This window comes from Microcaecilia unicolor, chromosome 3, assembly GCF_901765095.1.
Source record: "Microcaecilia unicolor chromosome 3, aMicUni1.1, whole genome shotgun sequence".
Lineage (NCBI taxonomy): Eukaryota > Metazoa > Chordata > Amphibia > Gymnophiona > Siphonopidae > Microcaecilia > Microcaecilia unicolor.
The window spans coordinates 168209618-168226443 of NC_044033.1; the positions used below are offsets into that span (position 1 = coordinate 168209618).

At 41.9% G+C, this 16826-nt stretch overlaps 1 protein-coding gene across 2 annotated transcripts in view; it reads right to left on the bottom strand.

Moving 5' to 3' along the window:
- Window positions 1-16826, bottom strand: part of MOXD1 (monooxygenase DBH like 1) — a 184328-nt gene that overhangs the window by 74057 nt on the left and 93445 nt on the right. For both annotated transcript variants that reach the window (XM_030195216.1, XM_030195218.1), the window contains 3 exons: window positions 12869-13015; window positions 7488-7655; window positions 4324-4407 (listed from right to left, as the gene is read on the bottom strand). In XM_030195216.1, the coding sequence (XP_030051076.1) occupies window positions 4324-4407; window positions 7488-7655; window positions 12869-13015 (399 nt within the window). The remainder of the gene's footprint in view (window positions 1-4323; window positions 4408-7487; window positions 7656-12868; window positions 13016-16826) is intronic.

Here is a 16826-nt window from a genome sequence, read left to right on the forward strand (position 1 = left end):
ACTAAATGGACTTGGCAAAAATCCACAATTCCAGGAATAACATGTATGGAATGTTTGTACATTTGGGTAGCTTGCCAGGTGCCCTTGACCTGGATTGGCCGCTGTCATGGACAGGATGCTGGGCTTGATGGACCTTTGGTCTTTTACCAGTATGGCATTACTTATGTACTTATGTAATAAAACATAAAATAACCTATCAAAAAATTAAAAAGTCTATCTAAAAGCAGTTTTAAATGAAGATACAAGAGCCTACAAAGCGTGCTCATCTATATAAATATATCAGAAACACATACAATGCAAGAGATCCAGACCAGGGATTCAGTCGCAAGCACTGTGTGGAGCCACACAGAGGATCAGGTCCCTAATCCAAGCCTAGCCACTAGTAGGGCAATTCTGTATATGGTGCCCAACACATGACGCTACTTCCGCGCTGAAGCTTTGGCATGGAAAAGCGTTCTAAAGGATGGAAGGCACCTAAACGGGGCAGAAATGGCAGATAAGCCCAAAAACACACTTAGGTGCCCATTTATAGAATAGCGCTTAAGTGTTTCCACTTGGATCTGCAAAGGGGGGCATGGCCACTGGAGGGGTATGGGCAAGTCAGGAGCATTCCCTTAAAATACGAACTATTATAAAATAGTGGGGATTCGTGCCCAACTTGCACACTGGGATTTAGACCTGATTTCAGTCAGTGTAACTCCTCAAGCCCAAAGTTGAGTGTAAATCCCAGCGCTATGTGCAATTCTAAAAAGGGCACTGATCCCGGAATACCCATTATAGAATACTGTTCAGCGCTGATTTTGGGGGGGAACACTGAATTTTGAGCACCATTTACTGAATCCAGCCCTAGATGTCTTCATGGCACAATGACTGAATTTTCTTTCCCAGGGGAAAGAATTAACCTGCAAAACCAGCCCAGCCCCAACCAGCCTGGGTTGGTGAATCAAAATCGTCTCATATATGCATGCACAGCAGTATACAGCATGGACAATTGTGTCTACTAATACAATCCACTCTCTGACCTCCAACCACACCAAACAAGATGTAAATCAATTCATTTCAGGGTTTTTTTTTTTTTTTTTTTAAGAGAATGACTTTCTCTGTAGTTTACAGATTTTGTGGTGGAGGCTGACAGGAACTGCTTTTTTCAGTTTCAGCCGAAACGAAAACTGTAGCTGAAACTCATCACCTGGTTTCAGCCGAAACCGAAACTAAAAACTACTGTTTGGTCATGTGAATGTAAACCAATGAGGCCCACTGGGATTGTCAGCGCTTTCAGCCTACATTTCTCTGCTAAACCCACAGATTACCCTCCAGACCCAGGAACTGCAAGCACAGGCTGACAACTGGGAGAGCCATTTTAACACGGACTTCCCAACAAGACTGGCACATTTAAGTTCCCAAGTCAATGCAGATGTAGTTACATATCCTCTGAGATAGGAACTTTGTGAGAATGTGTAAAAAAAAAAAAAAATCATTACCACCACGTTTTTATGCTTACCCCAAACTATGCACAAATAACAAGAGAAAGTAGCATTGGGATATTTCCCATTTTGTATTTAATTATAAAAACAATTAAAGATAAACCATGATATAGATTATTCTTATTAAAATAGGGTAAAGGAGTCCGGACACTTGTCTATACTGCTTGCGTTATACCGGCCTGATGCACAATCCAGAAATAAAGAAGCAGATTGATGTTACTGAAAGTGAGGACTGTATGCTGTGAAAAATTACAATCAAGAACACACTCTCAACTTCTCTATTTTCTAATATGTAAACTTCAGTTCACTGTAATATCATTGCTCTCCGGACACTATAAGCTGAGCAGTATTTGTGCTTGAAAACAATCACCGCAGGTTCCTCTCTCATAGAATCTAACTTCTGCACGCCACAAGTTTGACAAAAGTGCTGTATCTTCATCATATCCAAAAAAGCCTGGAAATTCTTTACAATCACCCAAATAGCATCCAAACCAAAATTAACATACTGGACAGCATTCAAAATGGTTTAACCAGCCAAAAACAGCTGCCGACCAGTTCAATCACTCGTTTGGGCTATCAACTAATTTTCAGCAGCACCCAACTGGTTATCACCGCTGAAAATTAGTGGTTAGCGCCTTAATGCAAACCAGCTATGTGGGGGGCATGCCGGGGGTGGAGTCAGCAGATGACTGGTTAAGTGCTAATATTCAGCACTTAACTGGATAGGGTGAGCTCATAAAACACAGTCCTATCTTTATGCAGTAATCCATATAAGTATATAAGTATTGCCATACTGGGTCAGACTGAAGGCAAGATCCCAAAACAGTTTAATACATTTTATGCTGCTTATTCTAGAAATAAACAGTGGATTTTCCTCAAGTCCATTTTAATAATGGTCTATGAACTTTTTCCTTTAGGAAGCCATCCAAACCTTTTTAAACCCCGCTAAGCTAACCACTTTTACTACATTCTCTGGCAACGAATTCCAGCTGCTTAAATTCTGAATATCGACTTAACGAGCTATGCATCAGCATCAACCGGATATTCAGTGTCAAAGCCCAGACATGTCTTGGCATTGAATATCTGGGAATAAGGCCGGTAGTGGTCAGCAAAACGCTCACTGCTGCCGGCTGAATATTGAGCCCATAATAATTTAAATAATGAAAGACTGATTTCTACCAAGCAAAACAGCCTCTGTACTCACGGACCACACATAATGAGAACTGAAACTAAAAGCCACAGTGCTTTTACAATGGCTGTGCACCACACTCAGAGAAATAGCTGACATCGTAACTCCACAGAGATGCTAATTCCTAATGAGTTTATCTCATATTTTCTGTCTTTAATTCTTGCTTAACTTTTTATCAAAAGCATTTATTTGAAGTGCCTTATTTACCATATAAAGTACTATACAAGATCAGAACTGCATTACTTGCAATCATATTACAAAAAAAAAAAAAAGAATGCAAAGAATAGCCCCCCCCCCCCCCCCAACACACACACAGGACCACCTTACAATCACTGGTACTCTAGTGGAGTAGTCAGGGCAAGAGCGAGACTGTCATTTAAGGTTGTGGCAACCATTTTGAGAGCAGAGCCAGCGTGGGAAAGTGTGACTGAGGATTGCATCCTTTCGGACTGTACCACTCCAGGGATTGTAGGATAGGCTCAGGGTGGGAGGGTGGGGGGATCCAGGAGGAGAGGTGTGGGGAGGGTCGTTTTCAAAGAGAGATCAGAGGAAGGGAGAGAAAATGGGACAAAGCACACATTTTTGGATTTCACTGAAAACAAGTGGTTATTTTTGCCCAAAATTGAAAACTTAACTTTAACCTGAAATAGGCTTTCAGACGAAACCAACAGCAGGCCAAGAAAGGACTTTGGACTGGTTTCGGCACCATAACTGTAGCCGTAACCGAAACTGAAATTCAGTCAGCATCTATTGTATGCAGCTATATTTTTGCAAATTTAAATGTTTTTCTCAGATTTTTAGCTTATTCTTAAGCCATACTGCAAAAACCTTTAAAGTGAGACCAGTGGTGTAGCTACAGGTGGGCCTAGGTGGGCCGGGGCCCACCCACTTAGGGCTCAGGCCCACCCAACAGTAGCACATGTTTAGCAGTAGCTAGTGGGGATCCCAAGCTCCGCCAGCTGAAAACGTCCCCCTGATGGTAACACAAACGCTGCTCTCCACGATACTGGCATCTGCGCATGCTCAGTTTTCTGCACATGCCTGCTGCAGACTGCCAAAGTGGAGAGAAGCATTTTCCCACCAGCTGAGATATTATTTTGGTGGGAGGGGGAGAACGCTTGGTGCCCACCCACTTCTTGCCTAGGCCCTCCCCAAATCTGCTGTTTGACTACGCCCCTGAGTGAGACAAGAAAATTGTTTTCATCTCACATACAGTATTTACTTAAAAAGGTAGACTTGAATTCCTTTTTATATTAATTTCTGTATTTCCTTACATTTATGTGATAAATGTGAATGTAATTAAGTAAAATGATAAATAAAATTAAAAAAAAAAAAGGTAGACTTGAACAACCTGATTAAACAATTTTTACCAGCATCATACCAAGGGCCTTGTGAGCAGTTCATTCACATAGGATGCAGCTATGGAAGGGTGCAAAAATTGTTTCCCACCTATCCTGGGGGGGAGGGGTAAAGAACCAGTGGGCAAGTTGCACGCAATAACAACTATAGCTTGGTACAGTCCTGAGATTTACTTATTTTTAACAAATAAGTTGAGATGTGTTTGTTTATATCTGAATCAAAGTCATTATAAAACAAGGCAAATTTACTCCCAAATGCAGAAAAGTAACAATGCAATTCTGTATGACATACCTTTACCACATGATGTTTTTTGTGCACTGTCGGCATCTTAAACATTTGGCACCAGTATGTTGTGTCTTTGTATGGTATAGGAACCTGTCTTAAAAAAAAGCAAAAGGTGTAAAAATCATGCATGTTTCTAGCGAACTCCTTTAGCAGGGGCGGCCCAAAGCAATCTGCCTCCCCCTCCCGGTTTAGCATCTCCCCCTTCCCTCCTCAACCCTCTTCCCTATGTTTACTTTTTTTTTTTCCAAAATGTGGCAGCGATTCCCATAGGCTGCCCTGCTGCGGTGCCTCCAGCACCGGCCTCTTCGCTACTGCATCCCACCTCTGTAGAAACAGGAAGTTATGTCAAGAGGCAGGCCGCATTGGGCGAACAGGCAGTCTATGGTAATCGCTGCCACTGCCTCTGCCCCTGTCGCTTTTTGGAGAAAAGAAACAAATAAGGTAAAGGGTTGAGGAGGGAAGGGGAGAGTGCTGCTCCTGGAGCGTGCCACCTGAGGCCCGCACCTCAGGCGGCCTAATGGTAGGGCCACCACTGCCTTTGGGATGGCTGGATTTCCATCCACATGCTCTAAGATTTCTCTCTCTTCTCTTTTATGAAAGATAAAGCATTTTCACTTTTGTTTTCATATATTCTTGCCAAGGAGGTCATATTGAATAGTGGGTCACTTGGGCTACACGGAAGTGCTATCAAGCAGCTACTAAACACTAAGTTTCTTAAAAGAAAAGTTATGATGTTGGATTTATAAAATTAAAGAATTAAAGAATTTAGGTAGGAAGGTGAGGGGACCAATGAGGAGCCAATGGCCTATTGGGAATACTCGGGTCTTCTGAAAAATGAAACACTGCTATAGCATACATTGTGCTACTGAGGTCTGTTAGATATGACAAATGTTGACAATTGATCTATTAATAAAACTGGATGAATGATAAAAATTAATGGATTTTAAGGAAGATAACATATTATGAACAATTTCAGTTTTTTAAGATCTTGTGGCGCTGGGCGATCATTGAGAGTAAAGGAAGTTTAATTGACAGGAGATGGCATCACATAACAAGGCTGAAGCCATGGTCGCCATTTTGATACACTCAAACCAAAGTAAACTATTGGGCCATGCAGAAGCATAGCCAGGTTGTGACGCCAGGGGGAGCGGACAGTGGATTACATATGCACGTGCATGCACTGGGTAGGCGCAACGGACCACCTGAAAATAGGCGCTGGCACCACTGGAAGTCTGTTTGGGGGAGCGGTTGCTCCCTGGCGCCCAACCTAGCTACGCCTCTGGGTACACGCCAATCCATGCATGGGCGGTTGCTATCGTTTTGGGTGACTCAATATGGTGGCAAGCTCTGCCTACTGGCTTTAGGCCAGATAATGGGCCAAGAACGCTCCCGCTATCCCCTATCAATTAAATCTTCTTGATTCTTCCCATTTATTTTTTTAACAAAACACAGACACTTGTATAGAGTGACAGGTACAACTCTAGCCACGTTGTTGGGCAGAATGAACGAACCAAACATATCTTTATCTGCCATCATTTACTATGGGGTAGATAATCAGCTGACTGCCGCAGGCTATATTCCTAGACATTCAATGCTGGTCCATGTCTGTGCACTGGCACTGAATATCCAGACAACACGGCCAGATAAAATTTATCCAATTGAGTGCGATATTCAGTGCTTGCTAAGGTGAACTGCATAAAGATAGGACTGTGTTTTATGCGGTCCTATTTATGCAGTGAACTTATCCGGTTAAGTGCTGAATATTGGCACTTATCCACATAAGACCCCCTCCCCTCAAAATAGCCAATCTCAACTTAGGCAGTGTCGCTATCTGGTTAAGTGCTGCTGAATGTACCCAATTAGCCCCAGACAAGTAGTTTACATAACCAGGAGCCGTTTCTGGCCAAAATCACTCGACCTTTCTGTTACTATGTATGTTACTAAAGTAAAAACAAATAGGAGTAGATATTCGGCTGAGTGGTCAGCATTTCTATAAATAGGGTTACTATATGTCCGGTTTTACCCGTACATGTCCTCTTTTTGAGAACACAGCCGGGCTACCGGACGGGTTTTACCAGCCTGCCCGTTTGTCCACATTTGCGGACGAACAGGGAGGCTGGCAGGCGGGCCTCAGGGTGTCCTATCCTCACCTCCTCTCCTTTATCTTAGTGTAGTGCCCTGGTGGTCTAGTGACCTCTTCGGGGCAGCCCCCTCTTTCCTAGCCGGCAAGTCTGCAGATTCTCTTGCTCCCTGCGCCGCTTAAAAATGGCTGCCGAGAGTTCAAGCAGCGGCCTCGCGAGACTTCTGCAGAAGTCTTGCAAGGTCACTGTTTGAATTGTCAGCAGTCATTTTGAAGCGATGCCAGGAGCAAGACAGTCTGCAGATGCGCCAGGCAGAAAAGAGGGGGCTCTTTCCTGCCCCAAAGAAGTCACTAGACCACCAGGGCACCACACTAAGATAAAGGAGGGGAGACGAGGGGTAGTGAATGGAGTCATGTGGGTGGAGGGAGGCTGGAAAATTGGGGAGGGGCTCTACATGGAGGGAGAAAGAGAGGGAATCTGGCTTTCTTTGGGGGGGGGGTCAAAGTAAAAGGGGACGGGGTGGGGTGTGACGGGGTGGAGCGGGTATGACAAGGAGCGGGGTGGGGTGTGACAAGGGGTGGGGCAGGTTTTTATTTTGCTGCACATCCATTTTCCAGCCCCTTAAAGAAAAGGCCCTTTTTCCAGGACACGGTAAAAACTGGCCCGGTGCACGCACAAAAGAGCACTTGCACTGCCGCAGACCACTTTATGCCACGGCTTAGTAAAAGTGCCCCCTAAGTAACCACATAAAGTTAGAGCAGCCTTTTTGCTGTCCTAATTTTATGTGGTGACGTTAACTGGGTGCTGGTCTGAATACTGGCTGGTGCCTGGCTAACTTCTGAGTGACCTCTGAGACTTGAGAATTCAATGCTGGGAGTTGCACATACCCCAGCATTGAGTAGCCAGGGTCAGTTAAACCCATGGCTGTGAGAGGCTCAGATGCCGCTTACCGCTGCGAGCTGAACGTTGGGCAGTATTTGTCTCCTTATTTACTGATGAGCCACTTTGAGGTCATGAGTTTTAAACACACTAGTTATAAAAAATTTGAATTGATCATGCTTCCAGCCTTAAAAGAAACTTGAAACTTACGTTTTGATTTGTCAAGTTGAAGTAAGGAGTTTCTTCAGGGACGACATTCAGATTCTCAGGATTTAGTAAACGAAGACTCTTTCCACCACGATTTGATCCATGATAGTCCAGACCTACTTCTCCAAGATCATCAGAATGATAGGCCCAAATCACTCTTAATGTACTCTCCTTTACCAATAAAAAAAATTATTATTCATTTTGCAGCTCTATGACCTCAGTGTCAGGTAAAATATGCAGTTTCAGCTCTCTGTTCACTCATAAACGTAGAGTCACTTTTCAAAATGTTCACACGGGGACAAAACCCACAGGTATTTCATAAAGGACTTTCTCCAAGTTTCAAAGTGAAGGAAATTGTCATGGATATAAGGTACCCATGGATATGTGCTTTGTTTTTGCGCAGGGAGATCATCTTAGTAAAACAACATGCTCAGACTTGAAAAACATTTTCCAATCCTCTCCCCCTCCAAAATGCCTCTTCTAATTGCAGCTCAAATACGGAGGCAATTTTTAGATAGCCAATTTACATATGTATTTGGCTTTGAAAATTATCCTTGTGGCAGGGGTTATTTGGTAACGGTTATCATGCTCTAACACACAAGAGAAGCAGAAGTGGCCAGGAAATTATCATCGGTGACATCTTGGGTGTACTTCCTTCTCTCCCGGCCACCTCTGTTTTTCTTGCATGTTGTGTACTTGTAGAGGCTTTTTCCTGTTGTGTTCTATCATGCAACCAATAACACACACTAGCGGTATTAGTATGTCAACCACGTTCTAACCATTAGTAAATGACCCCCAGTGTGTGGAAATAAATTATTTTTAAAACAGCAGAATCACCATAAATAGGTGTCTTGTTTGTATGCAGGGGAAATATTTTGTTTCGTTCTCTATATTTTCCATTTTGGTCAATTAGTTTATCGTCTATTTTTGATTCTGTTTTGCTTCATTCTTAGTCAATGAGCACCCTCCTTCACTTTGCTCACTAATTATAACAGAAACAAAATGATACCACATCCCCTTTCTATTTGGCCTTTGGCTCTCCCCTCCGAACATTTTTTTTCCTATAGCACCTAAGCCCCTCCCTCAGAGGCAAATCCCCACCTACCAACTTCTCACTGTTCTGTCAGTCTAGTTGTGGCATCTCTAGACTGTCTTCCCTTGCTTTGGGCAATGGCAGGATGGGCTCTCAGCACTAGTGCTGTCCGATTCAGTCAAACAATTTTCAATTCAGTACGATTCGATTCAAAAAAATAGGTTTTTCGATCCGATTTAACTTGATTGAAATAGTGAGGACCACATGCTAATATTATAACACACAGGGTAAAAAAAAAAAAAAGGCAGCAGCAATTGAACAAAGGCAAACTTTAGTGTTACATTATGTGAAAAGTAAAGTTTGGTCAAGTCCTACATCTTCCAGTTTTTATTAAGAAAAATCATTTTGTCCACTTTGGCTGGTTTCAGACAACTGTGTCTTGCAGCTATAATTTGTCCAGCACCAAAAAAAAATTCTTTCTGAGGGCACAGAGGTGGCTGGCATACACAGAAACATACTGTTCTTCAGATGCAATTGTTGTGGCCTCCTCAAAAGCCTGCAAAGCAGAAACAAATTTTGGGGCAAGATCATAGTCACGTTCAGCAGGTGCATCTTTCTTTGTGATTTTATTGCTGCTGTTTAAAGCTAAACCAATGGGTTGCTTGTCCCTGAAACACATTCAAAACAGAATTATCCATTTGTGTATCTAAAAGGTAAACTTCTACAAAACAGAAGAAGATGTGATTCCATGTGCTCCAATGAAAGCAGAGTTTAACTCTACTTCCATTTAATTTCAATATATTCCAGCATCTTTATAACACCAGGCTTCCCAAGGCAGATTGCAACAACAGTTAAGATGAACCCATCAGGAAACAGGTTATACTACTACCACTTACTCCTACCTATCATTTCTATAGTGCTACTAGACATACGCAGCGCTGTACACTTGAACATGAAGAGACAGTCCCTGCTCGACAGAGGATATCCTCACTAAAATCTGGCCATCTGTATTATATAGTAGAACAGTGAAGAAAAATGGGCACAAACCACAGAGTTTATAATTGCTGTTTCTACCTGCTACAATAATTTGTGAAGCTGTTTTATTTATGTATTTATTTGTTGCATTTGTATGCCACATTTTCCCACCTATTTGTAGGCTCAATGTGGCTTACATAGTACCGGAGAGGCCTTTGCAGGCTCCAGTGTGAACAAATACAGGGTGATGTTGTGGTAAGATCAAGTTCATGTGGCACAGCTACATTAGGGAATCGGAGAACGGAAGAGTTGTGTTATGTCCATTACGTACTTTAGTTTGGTTGTGTTGCAGAGATTAGGCATTTAAGTTGGATTGGTAGGGTATTCAATTGTTATTTCTTTTCTCCTCCACGTTTTAAAGCATTGCCTATCCAACTGAAACAGCTTTAGACTTGTTACAGATGTGGACCAACAATAAACAACGACAACGTGGAAGCAGCAGCTCATAGGTTTGCTTGTTTGTTTTGAGCATATGGCAATGACGGTTGCGCTGGGGAGTGGACACACAGATTGACCAAATTAGCTTACTTGCTTACAGTGGACTCAATAGGCTCATGTCCACTCTTGTCTATTAAATCTCCTTGCTTGGCTCAACTGCCGGTCCCGCCCCCTGTCAGTTCCTGTTCCGGCTGCGCGCCAATAGACTTTCTTGTCTGTGCCAACAATAGAGAGACCTTGGGCCCTGCTATGGTAAGTTCATCTTCTCACTGCTGCTGCGTGAGGGGAAAAAGGGAGGGAAGCAGCAACAGCAGCTTGGGTGACAGCAGGTGAGAAAGAGGGTGGTGGGGAAATCCCGAATCGGGACTCCCGATTTTTTTCCAAAACGAATCAATTCAAATCGATTTGTCCAAAACGAATTGACAAGTCGATTCGAATCATGAATTGGACAGCACTACTCAGCACTAATGGTTAGTGTAGTGGCTGGGGAACTGGGTTCAATTCCCACGGCAATTCCTTGTGACTCTGGACATGCCAATTAATCCTCCATTGCCCCAGGTACAAAATAAAAGTATCTATATATAATATGTAAAGTGCTTTGATTGTAACCACAGAAAGGCAGTACATCAAATCCCATCCCCATTCCCATCTCACTGCCATTTTCAAACAGAAAATCTAGATGCTTTTCCTGTTGGAAAATGGTTGTGAGAGACTGTTTTTTTGATGTTATGAGCAGGATGTCCCAATTCTGACTTGGATGTTTTTTTTGAAAATATGTCTAATGCCTTGACGATGGGCTCCTTTTACTAAGGTGCACTAATGGATTTAGCATGCACTAATCATTAGCGTGCATTAAATGCAAAGAAGCCCATTTTATTCCTATGGGTTTCTTAGCATTTAGCACATGCTAAATCCATTAGCTTACCTTAGTAAAAAGGAGCCCTATGATTTCAAACTGCTTAAGATCAGCAGTCAGGAAGAGCCAGCCAATGAATATTAAAAATGCTCACAGAGTACCACCACCAACATGCAAATAATGAACATTTTCATTTGGCTTTTGGTTGTTTCAGATGGAAATTGATACAAAACAAAAGCAATCAATAATGTTGGTGCTTGTAAAACCATAAGGACGTTAAAACCCTTCACTAGTCAGATTTTTCCAGTGTGTCTTTTATGACACGCTGTAAATGATATAGGGTCTAAGTTATTACAGATTTTTCCCGCAGGCAGATGAGAAAAAAAATCTATGATACATCAAATCCATAGAATTTAAAATTATATGTGGAATCTATTTTTACAAATCGCCAAGGGCCGTCAAGTATGAGACAATCAGAAGTCCTTTATTAATAGACCTGACACGGGCCGTGTTTCAGTGTAGATACGCCTGCATCAGGGGTCAAATAGAATGGACTCTTGAGAAATTTTCCAAAAATAAGAGCGTAAACCACAGCTCACTCTGACCAATAACCAAAACTTTCCAATCTGAAATGTGAAGGTAAGAGATGCTGCCGACAAACCAGCGTCCCCACGTTCGTGCCAAAAGAGCAATGTGTTTTGGTGAGAATGCAGGGTTGCCAATTTGTTAGCACTACACTGCTTACTTTCACATTTCAGATTGGAAAGTTGTGGTTATTGGCCAGAGTGAGCTGTGGTACGCTCTTATTTTTAGAAAATTTCTCAAGACACTCTTGTTTGAACACACATGGAGCTGATGCTTGTGTCTTTATTTTGAGATTGTGTAGTATCAGAGAACAATTTGGTAAATTTTGAAGACACTGCTGGTGAACACGCATGGAGCTGATGCTTGTGTTTTTTGAGCAATGTATTGCTTTGTCCTGATAATATGTTTGTTTTAATCTTTATTGTGTTTGTTGCCTTGTGATGGCAGAATAGAATTTTTTAAATAAATAAATATTTGACCCCTGGCGCAAGCGTATCTATACCGAAACATATCCCGTGTCAGGTCTGTTTATAAAGGACTTCTGTCCCATACTTGACGGTCCTCGGTGCTTTTTCTTTTCTTTGTCCCTGTGTGTGTACTTTGATCCTCTCTTCCGCTGTTTGAATCTATTTTTACATACATCAACTAAACAGTAGCATGTTTGTGTTTGAATGGATTTAGGGCTCCTTTTATAAAGCCACATTACCGATTAGCATGCACTGAATGCAAAAAAGCCCATTCAATTCCCATGAGCTTCTTCACATTCAGCGCAAGCTAGTCGGAAGTGCCTGCTTTGTAAAAGGAGCCCTTAATGAGCAATATGAAGAATGTGCAGCCCAATCCTGCAAAATAAATAGATTCTATCTGTATTTTACAAATACAAACACATTTTTTACCTAATCACATTATTTTTTTCAGATTGCGATGCTAATTATGACTTTAACAAGAAAGGGGTCGATATATAAAATGATTTAAACAACCAGGAAAGGCTCCTGGCTGTTTAAATCACATGTCCGGGGCTCACCAGGCCTTTTCAGCAGCTCTTAACCGGATAGTGCCACTGAATATACCTGGTCAGCGCCTAAGAAAACACCAACTAAGTTGTGGGTATCCTGAGGGCGGAGTCGGCAACTATCCGGTTAAGTGTGATTTCCAGTACTTAACCAAGTAAGTTAACCAGATAAATAGGACCACACAAAACCCAGTCCTATCTTTATGTGGTTTGACTTATCCAGTTAAGTGCTGAATATCTCACTTAAGCGGATAAGGTTTATCCAGTTGCCTAAACCCAGATATTCAATGCCAGTGTCTGGACATGGACCTGGCATTGAATATTTGGGATTAATGTTGGTGGCGGCCAAAAAACACTGACCGCCTCTGGTTGAATATTTACCCCAAATTTTTTAATTTATGGGAAGCACTTAAGTGTTGCCTTACCGTTATTGTCTTGTCATTTGGGTCACACGTATGCAGATCTCTACTAAATGCCAAAATAGTGTGTGTGCTATTTTCCAGGGCATACTCTAATCGATAATCCTGCTTGAAGTCCTTCTTGAGTTCCCTGCTCATGTCAGTATGATAATCCTGCAGCGGAAAAGATAGATAAAGAGTATTTCTTTATGTTTATTGGACTTGATATACCACCTTTATGGGGATACGAACAAGGTGGTTTACAATTAAAATATATGTAAAATCAGGAAATGGAACTCCATTTGTTGATAGGAAATAGAAATAGGAATCAGCTAGTAAGAGAAGAATAGGACTACTGAGCCAGAAGGGACCCGGCATTGTTCAGAGACTCACCAAATCTGCTCTGAAATAAAGGTTTTTAAAGAAGTTTTAATTTGGGAAATGAGGATTCATCCTGGGGATGTAGAGGTAAAATGTTTCATAAAAATGGGGTAGAACAAAATAAAGCGTGGATTCAAATTTGGCTTTAGAAATAGGTGAGATGATAAGCTGGTGGCCATGAAGATTTAGAAGAACACAGGATAGTGTATATGGGATAATAAAGGGCACTCAGTTAAACAGGGACATGTCTAAATAGCAGTATCAAAAGGTACAAATGTATTCTATAAAGGGAGTGAAGGCAGGCAAATCCTTTGCAGGATAGGTGTCAGAGGCAGTGGGGCATCCAGTAATCTGCACATGCGCATTCATGTATACAACGTACATGTTGACGTCACAGCATGGACATCCAAATCCCAATTTTACAAAGGCAGGATATGGACATCTAACATTGCAGTATGTCCATATGGCAATGAGGCATGGTCTAGGGACCAAAATATGGACATCCAGCTCCGATCACAGAATGAGAAGGGGTGTCCACAATGATGGATATCCATATTTAGACCTGGTACTTGTGACATCCAGGTTACAGAAAAGGTAATCTGAATGAGCAACTGTCCACTGGAGGGATTAAGGCATGACAACTCCTTAATCCCCCAGTGGTTGCAGTCCCCCTCCCTCTCCCCTGAATATGATACCAGCAAGGGATGCCAGGCTCAATGAGAGCTTCAGGTATTATGGACATTCTTAAGAGAGTAGCCTGAAGATGTGAGGAGTAGGCTAATGGTTAGTGCAATGAACTGAGGACCAAGGGACCCAGGTTCAAATCCTATTTCAGCTCTTTTTGTTTTTAATCATGAGACCTCCAAGAACAGAAAAATACCTGAATATATAAGACACCTGCAAGCCTGAAGGCTATTGAAGTGATATACATTCTGGTAATGTAGATTTACTGTTCCTGGAGAGCTCATAATTAAAATAAAAATCACAAATCGTTAAAGTGGGATTTGAACCTGGGTTCCCTGATACTCAGTCCATTGCTGTAACTATTAGGCTACCCCTCTGCATTGACAGCTGTGTGCCCTTTCATAAGATAGATGTTCCTATGTTGTCACAAAGACGTCCACGTCCCTTGTTTCCCCCATTTATAATTTGGACATTTCAGTTTGTAAACTGGGATGCTCATGCTGGACATTTCCAGTCCATGGACGTCCATCTCATCTGTATTTTAGAACAGGCTGTATCGTGTTCTAAAATACATGTGAGATGGATGTCCATTTGTGATGTTCTGAGCTGGCTGTCCTTCACACCTTACTAAATTTATTGCATATATCACATTAGGTATTTCCACTAACACATATTATCATTATTACTTTTACATTTATGGAACCTGAAGTTTGAAGTTATAATCATGCATTTATTGATTTAACTTGATTGACACCATTGCAGTATTACTTTACCAGATTACTTATATATATTATTATTGCTAGTAATTGAATATATTCATGTTTAAGTCATATATTGATTTACTACTATAACTATTTGGCCTTAGCCATTCTACCATTTGGTTGTGACTTGCACAGTTGCATAAGAACATAAGAGTAGCCATACTGGGCCAGACCAAGGGTCCATCTAGCCCAGTATCCTGTTTTCCAAACAGTGGCCAAGCCAGGTCACAAGTACCTGGCAGAAACCCAAATCGTGGCAACACTCCATACTACAAATCCCAGGGAAAGCAGTTGCTTCCCATGTTTGCCTCAATAGCAGACTATGGACTTTTCCTCCAGGAATTTGTCCAAACCTTTTTTAAAACCCAGATACGCTAACCGCTGTTACCACCTGCTCTGGCAAAGTGTTCCAGAGCTTAATGATTCGTTGAGTGAAAAAATATTTCCTCCTTTTTGTTTTAAAAGTATTTCTATGTAATTTCCTCAAGTGTCCCCTAGTCTTTGTACTTTTGTAACGAGTAAAAAATTGATTTACTTCTACACCACTCAGGATTTTGTAGACCTCAATCATATCTCCCCTCATCCGTCTCTTTTCCAAGCTGAAGAGCCCTAACATCTTTAGCCTTTCCTCATACGAGAGGAGCTCCATCCCCTTTATCATTTTGGTCGCTCTTCTTTGAACCTTTTCTAATTCCGCTATATTGTTGTATTGGTACTTAGGTTTAATGTGCAATGTGTTCATTTGCAGTTCCTCCCATCTTAAAGGTGTGTATTTATTGGGAGGGTGGGCGGGATGTAGGGTGATATCCTGAACAGCCCATTTTGTATGCCTGTGATGCCAGAACCAAACTAACATGAATCCTACTAAAACGTTCTCTAGCTTTGTGACAGTACAGGTTTGCCATCCTGCCTGGGTTTGTGAAGAATCAAGGACATGTTTATTCCTGTGGTGTACCTGATGAAACAGGTGCTCAGGCTTCCACTCTATTCCTGCATAAGAAAAGCCTTGAAGTGGTGACTAGGTTTTATTTATTTTCAGCAACTTTTGATTCATCACCATTCCTCAGCTTCATTCTGTTTTGCTACACTGAAGACAGTGTAAATCTGAAGTCCATGTGATACTGCAGGGGTGGATAATCTCGGTCCTCGAGGGCCATGGCCCAGTCAGATTTTCAGAATTTCACCAATGAATATGCATGAGTTCTATTTGCATGCATTACCTTCATTGTATATAAATAGATCTCATGCATATTCATTGTGGAAATTCTAAAAACCTGAGTGGTAGCCCTCAAGGACCAAGGTTGCCCACCCTTGTGATAGAGAGTGTTTGATTGGCTGGATCAGAACTCACTGATTTTAGCAAACCAATCACAGAGACTGTTTCCAGAGTTCAGGTGGATGCCTGTACACTGCACTGATAATGAAAAATCTACTAATGTGTGAGCAGAGATGGGCTTTTGCCATATTACACGCTGTGCCACTGGCTTTTCTGTCATTTTTCTTTCCTTCCTTGACATTTGTCTCCCATAGGTTTGCTCAAATAGGACAGAAATACTTTGCACTGCCACTGCACTTTGTTTATATCTCTCTCTCAATGCTGCATATGCTACTCTCCATCTGAAAAGCAACTAGAGCTTGCATAAGAAGAATTTGTCTGAACCCAAGTACAACTGAGCTTCTAAGTTATGTTTCAACAATACAAAGTATGGCATAGTATGCTACATTACAATGCCAACACAATACACAATAAAGCATTTTAATAGACAGCATAGGGTGTAAGCAAAGATGGAACATAGGGAGGAGCATAATCGAACGCGAACGCCCATGTGTAAAAACGTCCATCTCCGGAGACGGCTCCGCGAAGAGGCGGAGTGAACCGTAAAATCGAAACGAGATGGCCATCCATCTTCGGTTTCGATTATACGGTTCGGCCCGCTGAAATCCCATCATTTGTGTCGACTCTAGAGATAGACGACACAAATGGTGAGATCGCTGGACCTAGAGATGGCCGTCCGCGGTTTTCAGCGACAATCGAAACCGCTGCCGGCCATCTCAAAAACAGACCTAATCCAAGCCATTTGGTCGTGGGAGGGGCTAGTATTTGTAGTGCACTGGTCTCCCTGAGATGGCTCTATGCCAGCCTCAAATATCATACCTAG